This window comes from Saccostrea cucullata, unplaced genomic scaffold (genome assembly GCF_032062105.1).
Source record: "Saccostrea cucullata isolate Sc308-1 unplaced genomic scaffold, CSIRO_AGI_Scuc_v1 ctg19357, whole genome shotgun sequence".
Lineage (NCBI taxonomy): Eukaryota > Metazoa > Mollusca > Bivalvia > Ostreida > Ostreidae > Saccostrea > Saccostrea cuccullata.
The window spans coordinates 29-16,455 of NW_026919981.1; the positions used below are offsets into that span (position 1 = coordinate 29).

The following is a 16,427-nucleotide window of genomic DNA, read 5'->3' on the forward strand; positions in this document are numbered from 1 at the left end:
GGCTTTGGTACTAAATTACAGTAAAACATCATGTTTGGAAAAAGCGAGAAGGGGGGGGGGGCCTCAAATACTACGTGCTTGGTTGTTTATGCTACTTTATAAAAGTGAAAAAAACTTATAAGTTCTATTCCCTCGACACCTCTCCATGCGCGAATCAAGGGGGGGGGGGGGGTCCCGATTCCACTGAAAGTGCTGAGTTACTAAATGCATATATTGAAGCAAATGAAATGACTTTTGACATCCCCTTTACAAATCATGAAAGTACGTTTCACAAGTTGACAAATCGCAAGTCTACAAAATACAAATTACATGTCATCATTGACATAACTTGCATTTACATTCTACACTTTTCAAGTTATGTTGGATAATTTACCATTAACAAATTGTGATAGAACAATTGACAAATAATGAAATCGTGATTTAGAATTTACAAATTAAGGTTCAAATGTGTACATTTTAAGATAATATAGAGTTGGAATTTTAAACCTGTTGGCTTTCCATAACATTTATCTCCCCAGTACCTGTTCCCTGTTGGCTTTTACACTTACCTCCCCTGTAACAAGTTGTTTGCCATCAGGAGAAAAAGCCAGTGAGGTGATGGTCTTCTTTGAGGTATTGAAGATGTGGGACTGTTTATTACGTCGAGGATTGAATAAAACCACCACACATCTGAAAAACAAAACTCCCTTCAGTAAATATCTAACGTCATGTGACCTAATAAAGACTCTCGTAGAGGAAATCCCCCATACTCCAAGGTTGAGCATGATTTGGGGGGGGGGGGGGTTTGAAATTGTTTTTCTGTATACTTGTATATTAATATGACTACTGTATACTAGGAAGTTTTCGCCCCCATTTTATTTCCCCCCCTTTCACCCTTATCACTTGTTGGTGACTTTAAAACGGGGCGAATTCAAAGAACACACTGACAGGATAATATTTTTTACCATTTGAACATTGATCCTCTTCTGTGTGACTGCAGCCTTGGCCAGAAGACCATGATACATGTAGTTAAATGAAATTTAATATCATATACCTAGTAGTGTATCAGCAGTGATACAGGCATTTTGGACTAGGTGAGACAGCACCTTGGATGTAGGGCTGTCTTGCCCTCAGGGCTGAGTAGGGCTGGATCAATATATCGGTAATCGGTATATATCGATATTTTTTAGCAATACGATAACCGATACAGAGATGCTTGCGTATTGCTCGATTATTTCAACGTTTAATTAAAAGAAAGAAAAACGTCAAAATGACTAATATTACGAACGACTTATCTAAAATCGTTTAAACGCATGTCAACATGTCAAAAGTGTAGGGTCGCTACGTAAAAGTTAGCAGCAAAAAGGCAAAATGTAATTATATTTGTCAACAAGAAGTGGCAAGTTCTGGTGGAACAACGAGCCTATATATTTATATCCATCACAGACGGCATCGCAAAGTTGACCTGTTTGCTACTGTGAAACTTGGAGGCAATTCCGGTAGGTAAAATGGCGCGTCGAAAAAAAGCAATGGAATGTAATCCGATAATAAGATATCAATCAGAATTTTTAAGTCATACTTTATTTCAACTCAAAGCATTTTGGAAGAATATTTTATCTGCCATTAAATTCCCATTACTTCCACGAATACGACGTCAAGTGAAGTACCAACACAGTCAAACAGGTCAATGTTATGATGTCGTCTGTGGCTTCAGAACGAGTATTTAGCACCAGTGGCAACATATTCACATGCACAACGGCTTGTCTGAAATCTGACTAAGTGGATCGATGCTTTGATTTTTCTGAAGAAAAATATGGGCAACTAACATTAATTTGTCAAACACTTATCCATTCAAATAGAATTAAAATAAACAAGGATTTAAAATGTTTTATTATTGTAAAGTTATGCTTTAATAAAAAAGTACTATCACCTCTTTAACAGTTAAAAAAAACATGCAAAAAATAGTAAATTCTCATTTGTCTGTATCGGCAATATGTATCGCATATCGCACCTCTGTATTGCAATATGTATCGTATCGAAAAATTTATTTCAATACCCAGCCCTAGGGCTGAGATATCTCTGTCTCGGCCCGTCGTCAAGGGGCTGTCTTACCCTCAAATTTCAAAATTTTAATGATTATTTCTGTTTAATTTGTGTGAAGTAAGAGTAAAATTCATATTTAAGTATTAAAGAGAAACATTATATATATCGAAAAATTTAACTATAATCTTTAAAGAATATTCATTCATATCAGAATTTTGAGAAAATTGTTTATTAAATGTGCGCCAAATGATAGCACTTGTGACGTAAGAGAGGTACCGGTAACTCTTGTTTACTTCTAGGGCAGCAACAAATCATGTTTAGAAACAAGAGACCCATGGGCCTTATAGGTCACCTGATCATTATGTAACAACTTTCCAGTTGTTGAATTTGATTCATGTTTTAAGCTAGATGCTATGGCATTCACAATTTTGAAAGAGGCACCATTGATCATCATAACAATACACTTAGCAGTTGCTTGGCTTGGCTACTTAATACCCATAGGCAGGGTAGGGGAACAAAAAATGCATTTCAACTAATCAGTAATATTCAGCAATAATCAGTAGTACCCTTACCACACATGAACCCCTGACCCTTAGGCCTAGATTCACACACAAATCAGATCTTTATCAATGCTTTGAAATTCTGATGGTCACTATACGAAGACCATCAGAATTTCAGAGTGTTACTAAGATGTGGTTTTTAAGATATGAATGATGAAGAAAAAATTATCACTGACCTTGAACTTGCCAAAATGACCTTGAGTCAAGTTCCTGACATACCCGCAGGTCATAAACAATTTCTGTAGCAAGTATGTTTCCAATGATTCTGATTATAAAGTTATGGACTGGATAAGAATTCTATATTAATTATTTTATTATTTTATAAGTCAGTAATCTTAAGACTTGCTGCAATGACCCTTGCTTTGAGGTCATAACTTTCAAGACATAAACAATTTCTCTACCAAGTATGAACTTCCAAATTATGATTCTCCATCACAAAATATATCCCAGTCAAGAATTTAATACCTTTTATTGGCAATTACCATGAAATTGCTGAAATGACCATAATCTGTATCTACCAAAGTGTAACAAAATATAAACATAAAGGAATACAGTTTCAGATTTACCTTCCTTGTTATAACTCTTCAGTTTTTTGTTTGTTTGTGGTTTTTTTGGCATTATCTGAGTTACTGAGATTAATTATTTGAGGAACAAAATGAATTATATCCCAGCTGATATCCACACAGACAGACAGACTCACAACATAATGAATGATATCCCAGCTGATATCAACACAGACAGACAGACTCACAACATAATGAATGATATCCAAGCTGATATTCCCACAGACAGACAGACTCAAAACAAAATGAATGATATCCCAGCTGTTATCCACACAGACAGACTCACAACATAATGAATGATATCCAAACTGATATCCCCACAGACAGACAGACTCACAACATAATAAATGATATCCAAGCTGATATTCCGACAGACAGACAGACTCACAACATAATGAATGATATCCAAGCTGATATTCCCATACTTGCCAACCTCCAGCATGTAAAAATCTGGTCATGACCAGATTTGGAAAGTAAAAAATCTGGTCATAACGCGTAACGACATTCACGACATATTTACCATGATTAAATTATATACATATATATACAAAGTATTTGTGTATTGAGAATTCTTTTATTGAAAAGGGATTTTATTTACTATGACAAAAAATTCATACACAATTTGATTCAAATTTACATGTTAAAAATGAAAATTGAAAGTTTCATATTTCAGTATTGACCTGAAGCAAGTGTGCATTTTTTTTTAAAAAGCCTTTTCAGTTTCTGCTAAATTTGAAAGTATACCAATTTCAGTTTTGAAGTTATTTTTTCTCTCTCTTAATTAATTAACTACTGCAATATGTTTTAAATGTTAAGTTAGGCCTACACTGTCTTCGATCACTTTATTTTATCTAGAATGAAAGTTTTTTTTTCCAAAGATTCCTTGATATGTAACGTTACATAAATATCGTTTCTCTTTTTCTTGGTTCAATCAGAGACATGTGTTTGATTCAATTTGTTCCTGTTGGCCCTGATAACGATCTAGTTCTATCGGAAGCCATTTTAATTGACTTCAAACATTGATTTGTCAAAACAACACCCAGTTAATTGTTTACACCTGCACTGATAATTAATCCATCGGCATTGTTTACGGCATTGTCTAAGCTTGAGTTGTAACTGGAAGTTAAAAGTGCAACCTAATTTACGAACCAAATCCGGAAAATCGGGAGATTTTCAGGTTGTTCGGCAAAAATCGGGTGATAAGCATGACCCGCCGGGTCATAAAAAATAATCGGGTTACGGGTTGAAAAATCGGGTGTGACCCGACGAAATCGGGTGAGTTGGCAAGTATGTATTCCCACAGACAGACAGACTCAAAACATAATGAATGATATCCAATCTGTTATCCACACAGACAGACAGACTCAAAACATAATGAATGATATCCCAGCTGTTATCCACACAGACAGACTCACAACATAATGAATGATATCCAAGCTGATATCCACACAGACAGACTCACAAAATAATGAATGATATCCAAGCTGATATTCCCACAGACAGACAGACTCACAGCATAATGAATGATATCCAAGCTGATATCCACACAGACAGACAGACTCACAACATAATGAATGATATCCCAGCTGATATCGGCACAGACAGACTCACAACATAATGAATGATATCCAAGCTGATATCCACACAGACAGACTCACAACATAATGGATGATATCCCAGCTGTTATCCACACAGACAGACAGACTCACAACATAATGGATGATATCCAAGCTGATATCCACACAGACAGACAGACTCACAATACAGGTGTGTACAATAGTGCATTCTGATCTTGTCAAAGCTGGGCAATACACAAGGTACCACACTACAGGTATATATATTACTTGACCTACTTACCACCTACTTAACAGGTCAGTTATTGTCAATGGGTTTACTAATTAGACTGTGTGGGATACATACCCAGCTACACACCATTATAGTCAGAGGATTGTAATTGATGTAAGAAATGTCCTCAGTAAAATAATTTCATCTTGAATGCACTTTTGTGACCAGTGACCATATCATTGCTGATTACTGGCTGACTCAGCATATTTTCGTTATTCTGGGTTTTTTTTTCATGTTTATAGAAAATTTCTAATAAATGTAGTAAATCCTCACCATGTCAACATTTAAACTTATCCTCCCCTGTCTGTCATAATCATGTTATTAAACATACAAGATTAAGATGAAACATCAGGTAAACCTAGAAGAGTGATTTTTGAATTCCTCATGTGATGTAACAGCCATACAAGTGTATGGATCATTCAATTACTATCCTGACATCTCAAAATGTACCATTTGCAATGGTTTTAATTTCATGCTGCAAGAATTTAATTCAAAATTTCCTATAAGCATTTAAGTGGTTTAAGAAAATATTATTAACATTCAACATGTCCAAGATGGGTTTAATTTCACGGAATAAATCACGAACATAGCGAAATTAAAACCATTGTGTTTATTTGCCAATCTATAGTATTCAATGGAACTGAGAAATGTAAATTAAAAGTAGCAGCTAGCATTTATACTGTAGCTGTATACAGGTATTAAAATTCATGTAAGAGAATATAGCTGGTCTTGTGTTATGCTACATGTTCTACTCTCACTTTGCATGCTAATCTGTTCACTAAAACTCAGAACCTCAGTCCTCCTAATAAAACAGTTCTGCAAAGTCAGCTGTGGACAACATAATGTCAAGTCATCAATATTTATTCAATATACGCTTAAAATCTGACTTGTCACATGGTTGTATTAATCCCACTTTATGGGTTATACAGAACTGTGTAACATTAAACTAAGATTTCAAGCACTAAAGATCACAACAGATCCCGATACCAATCCTAAATCCCGGGACACCTGTTACATTGTAGGGACCAGTACTAATGTCAGCAAGATCAAGAATTCTCCCCCCATACAAATCCTAAAATCCCCATCCCATCTGATACAGGTAAAAAAGGGGAACATGACCAAAATCAATCAAACTGATTACCCAGGAAATTTACAGCTGTCTTAACTTTAAACGAAATCATAAGAAAATCACTGCAGGATACAACCTTAGGTAAAGATCATTAACTTGTTCAAGTTCAGATGGTCATAAACAGAACATTTTATGAGATTCTGTCTCTGTGTGTGATTTGACGTGGTTCACAAAAACCTGTATAACAAGATCTGAGGAAGACAGGGGTATAGTATTGCAGCTAACACAGGTAATCAGCTGTCCACCCAGGTAAATCAAAGTATCACTAATGATCAAAAGCCCCCTCACTTTCCAGGGTCTGATGTCAAAGATAGGGGATCCTCTTACAGCACAGAAACCAGACACTGTAAACAAACTTCTCCTATAACACATAAATATACAGGTCTTCTCGACCCAGAATGCATACAATTGTGTACAGTGGTAAATAAATAGACAGTCAACTGCATCGCTCAAACAATCTTTCCCATTTTTCTCAATACAAGCATCAAGACTTGTTATTCCTTCATACTTAAGGGCTTGATGCATGAAAAATTATCTTTTAATTGATAGGTCTGACATACCGGTATGTCATATAGAATTTTTCTATTCCAAGTTTAGGTGAATATGAATACAGTCCATTTACATTATGAAGACTTGTAATATATATGGAAAAAGAGACAAGCTTATTCAATTTCTTAAAAAAATTTAAATGGACCATCAACATTATTGAGGAGTAAGTCAGCTTTTCCGCTGTCATAAATGTGGGTGAATGCTCATTATTAACACACTGCATACAGCAGCCATTTGTCAGAGAAACATGGATTACTGTAATCACAGGTCCAGTGATTCATGAGAACTTTCTGTCCTACAATATAGTGACAAGACATACACACCCTGCAGGATAGGCGATGGTCCCAGTGTTAAGGTCACAGGTCAAGGTCGCATTGGTACTGACTGTGAGACCGATCACACGCTCTAGGGTCACCTACAAAAAATAAGTTACTGCTTAGTATCCACCATACTTACTTATGTGTGATCATTAACAATATAGTACAAAAATTACATGTATAAATTAGTTTCATTAAATAAAAGTCTTACATCCAAACATGAACCTTTTTTTTATGATTTCCATAAAATATTGCAAATCTTATTTATTAACAGATTAAAAATTTCAAATATTTTTCTATTGAATTCTAATTTAAAGATGTTTTAGATAGATCTTACACATATTGCAATGCATCAACCTGATATTCTAAAAAGTGAAGAAAAAAAACTACTAGGTGGCATATGTTACTGAAAAAATATGAATTCCATCAACCTAATCACAAACATGACAAAACTTCAAAATGTTAAGTATTCAAATCAAACTACTGAAATTTAAACTTCAATTTTTCAGTGAAATAACATTTAATTTTGAAGGAAGTTCCAATACTTTGTTTTCAAATCAGCCACATGCAGTTGGACACAATCGACAATGTCAGATGCAAACAGTTTCAGATTATCAAACTCACAAATATGTGGGGTTTGTGTAAAATTCACTCAAAAATTAACCAAAAAAATTCTGAAATTGTTAAAGGTCAATTTTAAACACAAGTCCACGTCACACCCTACCTCTTTGAGAGCCTGCTTCTGGAAGTAGACACCAGACGCCATATTGTTGATGCATTAGTTAATTAAAACTCATAGACTGGTACTTTTAACACAATACAGTATATATACTCCCTATTTATTTTTAGGTTCTCAAAATCAACCATGATCAATACAACTGAAGAGTTGGGGGATTTCATAGACAGAAGACCAAAATATAATTATCTGTGCACTAAATTTCATTTCAGTATGTGCAATGGTTGCAAAGAAAATGAATGGAAACTGCAAATAATTGAAATGTTTGTAAGTCCAAGGGGCACAACTCTGTCAAAACTGGCGCCATTGAACCCAAAACAAAACATGACCTCGATATTCATGTGATATATCAGTATGCCAAATTTCATTTCAGTATGTGCAACGGTTGCAAAGAAAATGAACGGAAACTGCAAATAATTGAAATTTTTCTAAGTCCAAAGCGCATAACTCCAGCGATTTTTTTCCACCCATTGGGAAAGGGTCCGGTACCGGTTCAATTGGGAAAAATAACATCGAAGTTAAACAAAGGAGAATTTTCTCTAATTTATGCAAATGCGACTTATTTTGCGTTTATTCCTACTTAATTACCTATAACTGCTTGTTTTAAAGAATAAACAACAAGTACGTATTGTTTTTATATCAACGTCCCTTGTTTTCACATTGTCATATATGCTTTCAATTTGTCAAAATATATGACACAACACTGTCTAAACCACTGCTCCCGCCAAATTACTACTTTCTCTACTTTCAATTTAAGCAGATTAGTGAAACAAACTTGTACAATGTTTCATTTAACAAGAAATACGATGTCATCGTAATCTTTTGCTTCACAGTTGAATTGGGAAATTTTTGTCATAGAATTGGGAAAAATTAACGTTTTTTGGCATTGGGAACGGTGCCGTTTATCGGTACCAGTTATATAAGGAAAAAAAACGCTGAACTCTGTCAAAAATAGTTTGATCGTACCCAAAACAGAACCTGACCTAGATATTCATGTAATTTATCTGTAACTATACCATATTTAATTTCAGTATGTGCAACGGTTGCGAAGAAAATGAACTCAAACTAAGTGGACCGACAGACTGTGAGCAGCAAAACAATATGCCCTCCCTTCACTCTAAATCTCCCTTTTGTCTCCTGTCAGGTTTTCTTCATTTCCCAAATTTCTTTCCTAGAGCATTCATTCTCAGCCCTAGTATGTTTCTAGCCTCCCTAGTTGTAATGATGCATTCTATGTCTATAGAATGATGTAGAAATATTAAAGCGTTTGTACTTTCTGCCAAGGAAAACACAGTGATGCAATATTATTAATGGAGATGTTCATCAAACGCTGGATGCAGCCAAATCAAGGTGACACATCAGTGTAAACAAAACTCCAAAGAGACGTGCCTAAAATAGCCACAAAGTGTGTTATAACTGTTATCTTTGTAACACAGCGAGCAGATGTTCCCCTGTAACACTGACAGAATTAACCACACAACAGATAGGGACACCTCACAGTGTCAACATAGGGATAAGATAACTCTCATTTATGTAGGTCTGCAGTAGATAGATACTTGTTCATGTATTTCATGCCCACCCTTATGGTGGTTATCTGATCTCTTCTGGTTTTGCAGAAAGTATCTATATCTATATTTAAGTTCTCAAACCTCTAAAATATGTTCTGGACAATACAAATTAATGTTGGTTGGGGTGGTGGTAAAGAGGAGAATTTTGGGTAGAAGGGGGTGTTGCATGCTGGTGATCAAAATATGATAAATATACATAGCATGAAAAATTACTATTTGCATGCTTAAATCTAAGGGCTTCTGTAACAGAAAAGGAGAAAAATGAGGACCACGAGGCACATGCAGGTCCTGGTCTGGTCCATCACAATTTCTCCTAATTACATTTAGTCCATGCCCTGGAAATCACACAGGAAAGACCTGCTAAGAAAGAGTCTGGGTTGGTCTTTCAGGGTGGGTGGGGGGAGGGGATTGGGTGTGTGTGTGGGAAGTTGAAGACCTTTTATGGAGGGAGGAATGTGGGGTCAGGATGGTCAGATAACTCAATTGTTAGAGAACCTGACTTAAGTGATTCAGGGGGCCTGTATGTCAGTCTGGTCCATCACATTTTAACTCCCTTTCTTGTCACAGTTAAATAAAAAGGGAACTTTTCAATAGATAATTTAATAATTTCTTGATATACAATACCAACATGGTCATGAAAGTCCCATAACAAGAAAACACCTAAACATGCTAAATTAAACTTGAAGGGTTTTAAATTCTAATTTTGGTAGATAAAGATTGATTCACTGCAAACAGTTCATTTAGCTATTAATCATAATAATATTACATTTAATCCCACATTTTACAATGACATAGAAATACAACTGTACCTGTTTGTAAAACAAGGTTTAATGTTGTCAGACATTTTACTAAAATTCACTTAATCAAATATAGGATTTTGCTATAAGGAAATGATCTCTTTTAACAAACTGAAAAACAAACCACTGTATCAGGAAATATTTGAATTTTAAATTTATATACAGAGGCCCTACAGAAGGAATGATAACTGACAAAAATAATTTGCATTTTAAAAAATTGTTCTTGAATGCAAATGAATTCATTTGAATCAAACTCTTACAGATAACCAGCTTTTTTTCAGTTAGACAGTAATTTAAGAATGAGTTCTAAATTTAAACAAAACTTCGTAGAAAAAAAAATAAGCACTGAAACACTGAATAAAGGAAGCAACACTGTGTATTCATACAGTACAACGACACTAATGAATGACCTATAAATAGGTGACAGAAGACAAAAGCCAGGTATCCACAAAGACATTCCTGTGGTAGAACAGAGAACCAAGGTGAAAATCCAAAATAAGGTCACCGGGCAGAAATAGGCCGATGTCCGGCCCGATTTAGGGGGATACCTAGGTAAACAAACTGGCCAGTGATAGCCTTGTGTATGCATGTATAACTTTGGACGTTATTTGTGTTTCGGTTTTATGTATACAAAACTGCCCATGGAAAGACTTGCTAATTATCAGGCATACAAAAAAGGTTTGAATGATAACTCACAAGGTGGAAATACACTTCAAGTAGTTCATATTCAATAAAGAAATACCTGTACAGGTGTAATTATATAGACAGATAAATCTGTGTGTTTAAACGTCCCGATCACCTGGGGGATTGAAATGAAGAGTGGTGGGTCGATAGTATCGTCTGAGAGCTGACCCAGGGGTACGATACTTACTTTACGGAGTGCAGCAGCTGATGAGGATCGGAGTGCAGCACGCGGCATAATTCCTGTCACGTTAAATCTCCATCATCAGCAGACAAAATATTCCTGCTACCGGTTCACAGTCCTAAACAGCTGACTGAAATATACATCTCTGCACACACGGCACAAAAAGTCACCTCCCGCATAATCTTAGTCGTAAAACATACACCTGATTAAATCACATGAACATCTGTCATGACAAGTGACAAAAATAAACAAGGTCTTTAACATATAGGTCCGATAGATACTAGTCACTTTTTTAACAATGAATGAATTCCTCGAATCGTCATTTAATTTATCCCCTTCCTTGGACTGTCACAGTAGTAATACACACCAGGGGTAATGTACGCATCTCGTCAATCTCCCAATCAGATGGGACCGTCCTCTTATCAGGTTTATCTCCAGGGCACATGCTATTGTTGTGAATTTGTATGAACAGGTTTTAAGTCGCTAATTAATGACAGAACCCTCTTTCTGCAGTACAAGACAAGCTTAGATGGGCAGTGAAGTCATGTGTAGCTGTCTCGACTACCTACATATGTCTATCAGGTGTTAAGATGTACATATACAGCAGGAACATTTACCTAGGGACCATCAAAAAGTTTACTACAATTCATAAAATTAAAGGCAGAGATTTTTTACCGGGTGGTAAATTCCAGGTGAGGGAGGGGCTTATTTTGTACAGGTGTGAATGCCTTGGGGGCTAGCAGTCTACCTGTGGTCATCTGTCTCCTAATCCCTATACACAGGAAGTGATTTAATACACAGTAAAATATCCCAGGTGTCAAACCTTACCTGTGTTGGCGATTTTGAGAGAATTTTGAAATAAGTAGTAAAAGGTTGTTTTTTTAAAATTGTATATTGATTTATTTTTTGACTGTTTGAAAACAACCCTACCCATTTAAAAAGATTATTATGATATCATACAAGAAATTCAAATATTAAAACAAAGATTGTTTTAGACGTTAATGCAAAGCCATGTATTAAACTATTTATAAGAAAAAAAACAACTCATGTAACAACCAAATTAGACTAAAATAATTCATTTATTTCCGGGATCCCATCTATGAATTAAATGAAAAGAGGGTTGTGTTAAGTAAATCTCACTAAAAAAAATATCGAGGTTTATCTTAACCTTAGTATAGCTTTGTCACCATGAAACATACTAAAAAGAATATGATTGTAAATTCTTATTTGATTAAAACAGGAAATCTAAATATATTAAGTGACTCATGATTAGAAACATTTTTTTTAAATTTAATTACTTAACACAGTGCTGCTCTGAACTTATATCATAACATTTCCACTTTAAGTTTACCCTTTAGCAGACAGCATTAAAATTAAAATCGAAATTTCATTTGAAAAAACATTATGTACCAAAGTTTTTTAAAATGCATATTATATTGTAATCTTTTCAAATACTAAAGGTAATTCATATATTATTAATCTAAAAATATTCATAATCATGTTCTGATCAGTAAACATCAAAGGATCATAAGTTAATTAGAAGGTCACCACGAGTCCCAAACAAGATGTACAGGGTATACACAGAGACCAGTTAGTAAATGTCAAAAAATCAAGTTCCAGCATCCAAGGATGGACCTTCAAGCACTTGATTGACAGGGCTACCCAGACCAGGTATTTTTGAAGGCGGTGCTTAAAATCTCTGCCTTTAAGGGACTGTCTCAAAAGTTACTTTCAGATAAGGGGACAGTCCTCAAATACATTAGTCAATACACATTATATAATTGAGCCAATTGAATGGATTGTAATTATTTTTTGGACTAGACTGAGCCATTGACTCAGAGATCATCTATCACAACAGAATCAAAAGGAAACCTTCATCAGATGACCCTACAGGCTTTGTCAAAACTTGACAGTCAAATATCCTAGCTAGTCAGATTTTATCTGAAAGCTATAAACATGATAAAGAGAGCTTACTTAAATTAATAAACAAAGAACCATAACACAGGGAAACAAAGTTCTTATAATAATATAAACAGATCAAAAACAGTGCGTACAGCTAGGCCTATTCCACAAATACACACTGTGAAAACTGAGCTAGATGCAATTTTTTCTGTTTATGACAAATCAATTTACATTCATTTGTTCATTTATGAGGCATAAAATACAGGAAAAAACTATGAATACACAAGAGAAGTCAAGTTATTCTCACAGCTTTCCGAGTTCAGTGAATGAACTTGAAAGTTTTCCTTGAAAACGTTGCTTTAAATCTGATACTGCATGGGCTTACAAGCAATACAACTAAATACAGCTAGAGAGTCAGCTCAAATACACAACTTTTATAGATTATGTAGATAAAGCCTAAACATTTACCATGTTAATCTAGCATTTCTGGACAACCTTAAAGCCTCATAAGTATAGAAGGCTTATTGGTTCATCATTCAAATTCATTTATAACCAGCTGCAGAAAAGTGGGAGCTCAGTGTAAGTTATGTTCACTCAACTTCATTCAACAGGATCAAGTACTCAACCACAACTTGTATGATATAAAATTATAATGCAAGTGTTATAACCAATTCCAAGATATAATTCATGATAATGTTATTGATACAGCACAAGATGTGAACTTTATGAAACACCAATGCCCCCCCTCCCCCCCCCATAAATTGTGAGGTCAAAAAATGTTTGTACTAGAAATTTTTAGAAAGGTTTTTTTCACTTATGCACACTAATACAAATAAAAAACAAAAAACTTTTCCTTATCCAATAGTACTAAATAAATGCTTCTAAATTTTTGCCACTCTGTTAATTTGAAACTCCCAGATGAAAAATTATACAGTACAGGGCCCTGAACCGGGTCAGTAAAGCCCTGTCCCAGATATATACATAGAACACCTATAGATATAAATTGCCTGTATTTGGGGCATGTAATGAAGGCATTCACTATTCAAATACAGTTAATACCCGCCATTATCCATTCATATTAATGTGATAATAGAACCTATTTCTCGAGATCACTGGACTAAATTCCTCAGACTCTAATTCCACGCCTAACAGGGAAAACTCGGTGAAAAATGTCTGTCTTAATTCAACCCCATCCACATGCTCAGTACAAAAAACAAAACCCCTCAATCAGTGAATGAGTATCAAAAATAATGCCACTCAAAGATACATTTAATATGAATACTTATCTACCATTTTTTTTTTATAGATATATTTGATATTTTTTTTAACAAAACTTAGAGAACAATTACCATCTGAATAGTGATGCCTTGGCGTCAGACAGCATTAAATTTAGTCAAGGCTTAGATACTGAACAATAGTATTCTTATGATACCTCAAGCTTGGAAACTTCAAATTAATATCTTATGCATGAAGAGTAATAGAAGTGTTTCCAACACCCAATCAAGCTAAAGCATTGGGGTGGGGGTGGGAGGGGGCAAAATTAATCTTCCTAAATCTGATATATACATCATTTTTATCAATATTTTGCATAATAATCATTACAGATTTCAGAAGATTTTGCCACTAGCCATTTTTGAATGCATCACTCATGTCCAGCAAAACAACAGATATGAAGCTAATGTTCGGGTCAGGAATGAGGCCAATACTTCAATCCCCGTCAGATTATTTACATGTAATGAGTATTTAATTTATTCTTAATTAATCTTTCCACAATACTGTAAATGTATTATATTTAGCGTGTACAATATTTGGCGGAAATTGATTTTGGAACAAGTTAGCACAGATTTGATTTAGCGGATTTCTAAATGTTGTTATTAATGAATGCATGTGAAAGACATTTAGCGTTGTACTTGAATAAGCGGATGTTTCTTTCCGCCAAAAGCCCTAAAAAGAATACACAGCCAAATGTAAAATGTTTACAGTATATGATGAAGCAGGAATATCTGACCCTGTTTTCACCATGATCACTGATACAGGAACTTTAGGTCTTCCACTCAAAAACCACTTATTTATAGAATTACACAGGACCTGTAACACTCAGGTAGGATATGCATGTTGTATCATCATTAGACATAAAGATTAAACGACAACAAATAAGTGAAATGCAATCAAGCTTAACGATTGTTTGTCAACCTTGTGTGTATCATGTTATGTAAAAAGCATTGCTCTTAGAGCATTATCTATACACAAAGCCTTAAAGTTTTCTCTTCTTAATGAAATCTGCTTACAACTTTTAAGTATATACACTGCATCAATATGCTCCTTCAATGGGTTTATTTAGAAGCATGACGTGCAATGCATGGTAAAATGATGGTTGAAAGTAAACCAAAAAATGTCATAGCCTCTTTTAGTTCTAAATACATTAAAGCACAATTCTTTATATAATTGTTTCTGATATCTTACATCTGTTTAATACAAGACATTGTTAAATACAACTGTCTTCCAACTTTTAAGATGTGCATATGTGCAAATGGACCCCCCCCCCCCATTTCTTCTCCCCCAAAACAAATCCTCTAAATAAAAGTGCACATCACGAATGACAGCGATTTACATTATTTGCAATTTAATTTACAGACTTTGTTTACTATTTTCCACCATAATTTGACCGGGAAATCTTACGTGTACAAAACGTAAACATTTGTCACGTCCAATAACAGATCGCGCTTCGTGGGGCCCAGTTCACCTGTCCGATCTCACCTTACCCTTTGATTTATAGGAACAGGCCGACTCCGTCTCTTCAGAGTCGGGGATCGGATAATCCTTCTAGAGACGTCCATCTTTCATTTTCTGCAGGGACATGTTCACACCGAAATGTCCACTAACACGGGTTATGCATAACAATGAACACAAGTCCTTACTCCATTGCAGTTTTGAATCAGAAACCATGCATGCTACGTCAAACAGGCGCTTGTAACCCATGTTTTCATTGGATAATTTAATTTGCATACTCTAGATCCATTTGAATATTTCATTTTTTTTTTTCAGTTCAAAAATAAATAAATTAAAGATTAAAAAAATAAAGGAAAATGAAATGAAATATAATAAATGTAAATAAAAAATAAATTAATTGATTAAATAAAATATTAAAACATAAATTAGGGTCTTCTTGAAAATAAAAATTGTCTTTGATATCATCAAATCTTCATGTACATGTAGTACTATGTAATCAATATATTCCATGATTATTTTCAATAGAAAAAATAAATTGTTTGATATACCTTTTTCAACTCATTTTCATCGTAAGACATTTTCAAATACATAAATGCCAAAAGAAAATTTCAATTTTTCTATTTAATTCTCATCAACATTTTTCTATTTTATAAATGAAGAAAATTTAAAGGACTTTATTTATAAATTGAATTGACCGGGCTGATGACTTTCATGTAGGCATTTTTATAATTCGTCTTTAACGTTTTTTTTTCTGTCTCTTCAGTCGTTTTCAGTGTTTTACAATATAGTTTGTTATTTGAAAGCGAGAGAGAGAGAGGGGGGGGGATACGTACACCACTCAAGA

General features: G+C 34.6%; 1 protein-coding gene across 1 annotated transcript; it reads right to left on the reverse strand.

Moving 5' to 3' along the window:
- Nucleotides 1-548: 548 nt before the first annotated feature.
- Nucleotides 549-11,566, reverse strand: LOC134241196 (mitogen-activated protein kinase-binding protein 1-like; the record flags this gene model as incomplete). Its single annotated transcript, XM_062723273.1, has 3 exons — nt 10,958-11,566; nt 6,992-7,083; nt 549-669 (listed from the first exon to the last, which is right to left on the reverse strand). Coding segments are annotated over exons 1-3 (261 nt in total), but the record flags the coding sequence as incomplete, so codon positions are not given.
- Between the last annotated feature and the right edge of the window lie 4,861 nt (nt 11,567-16,427).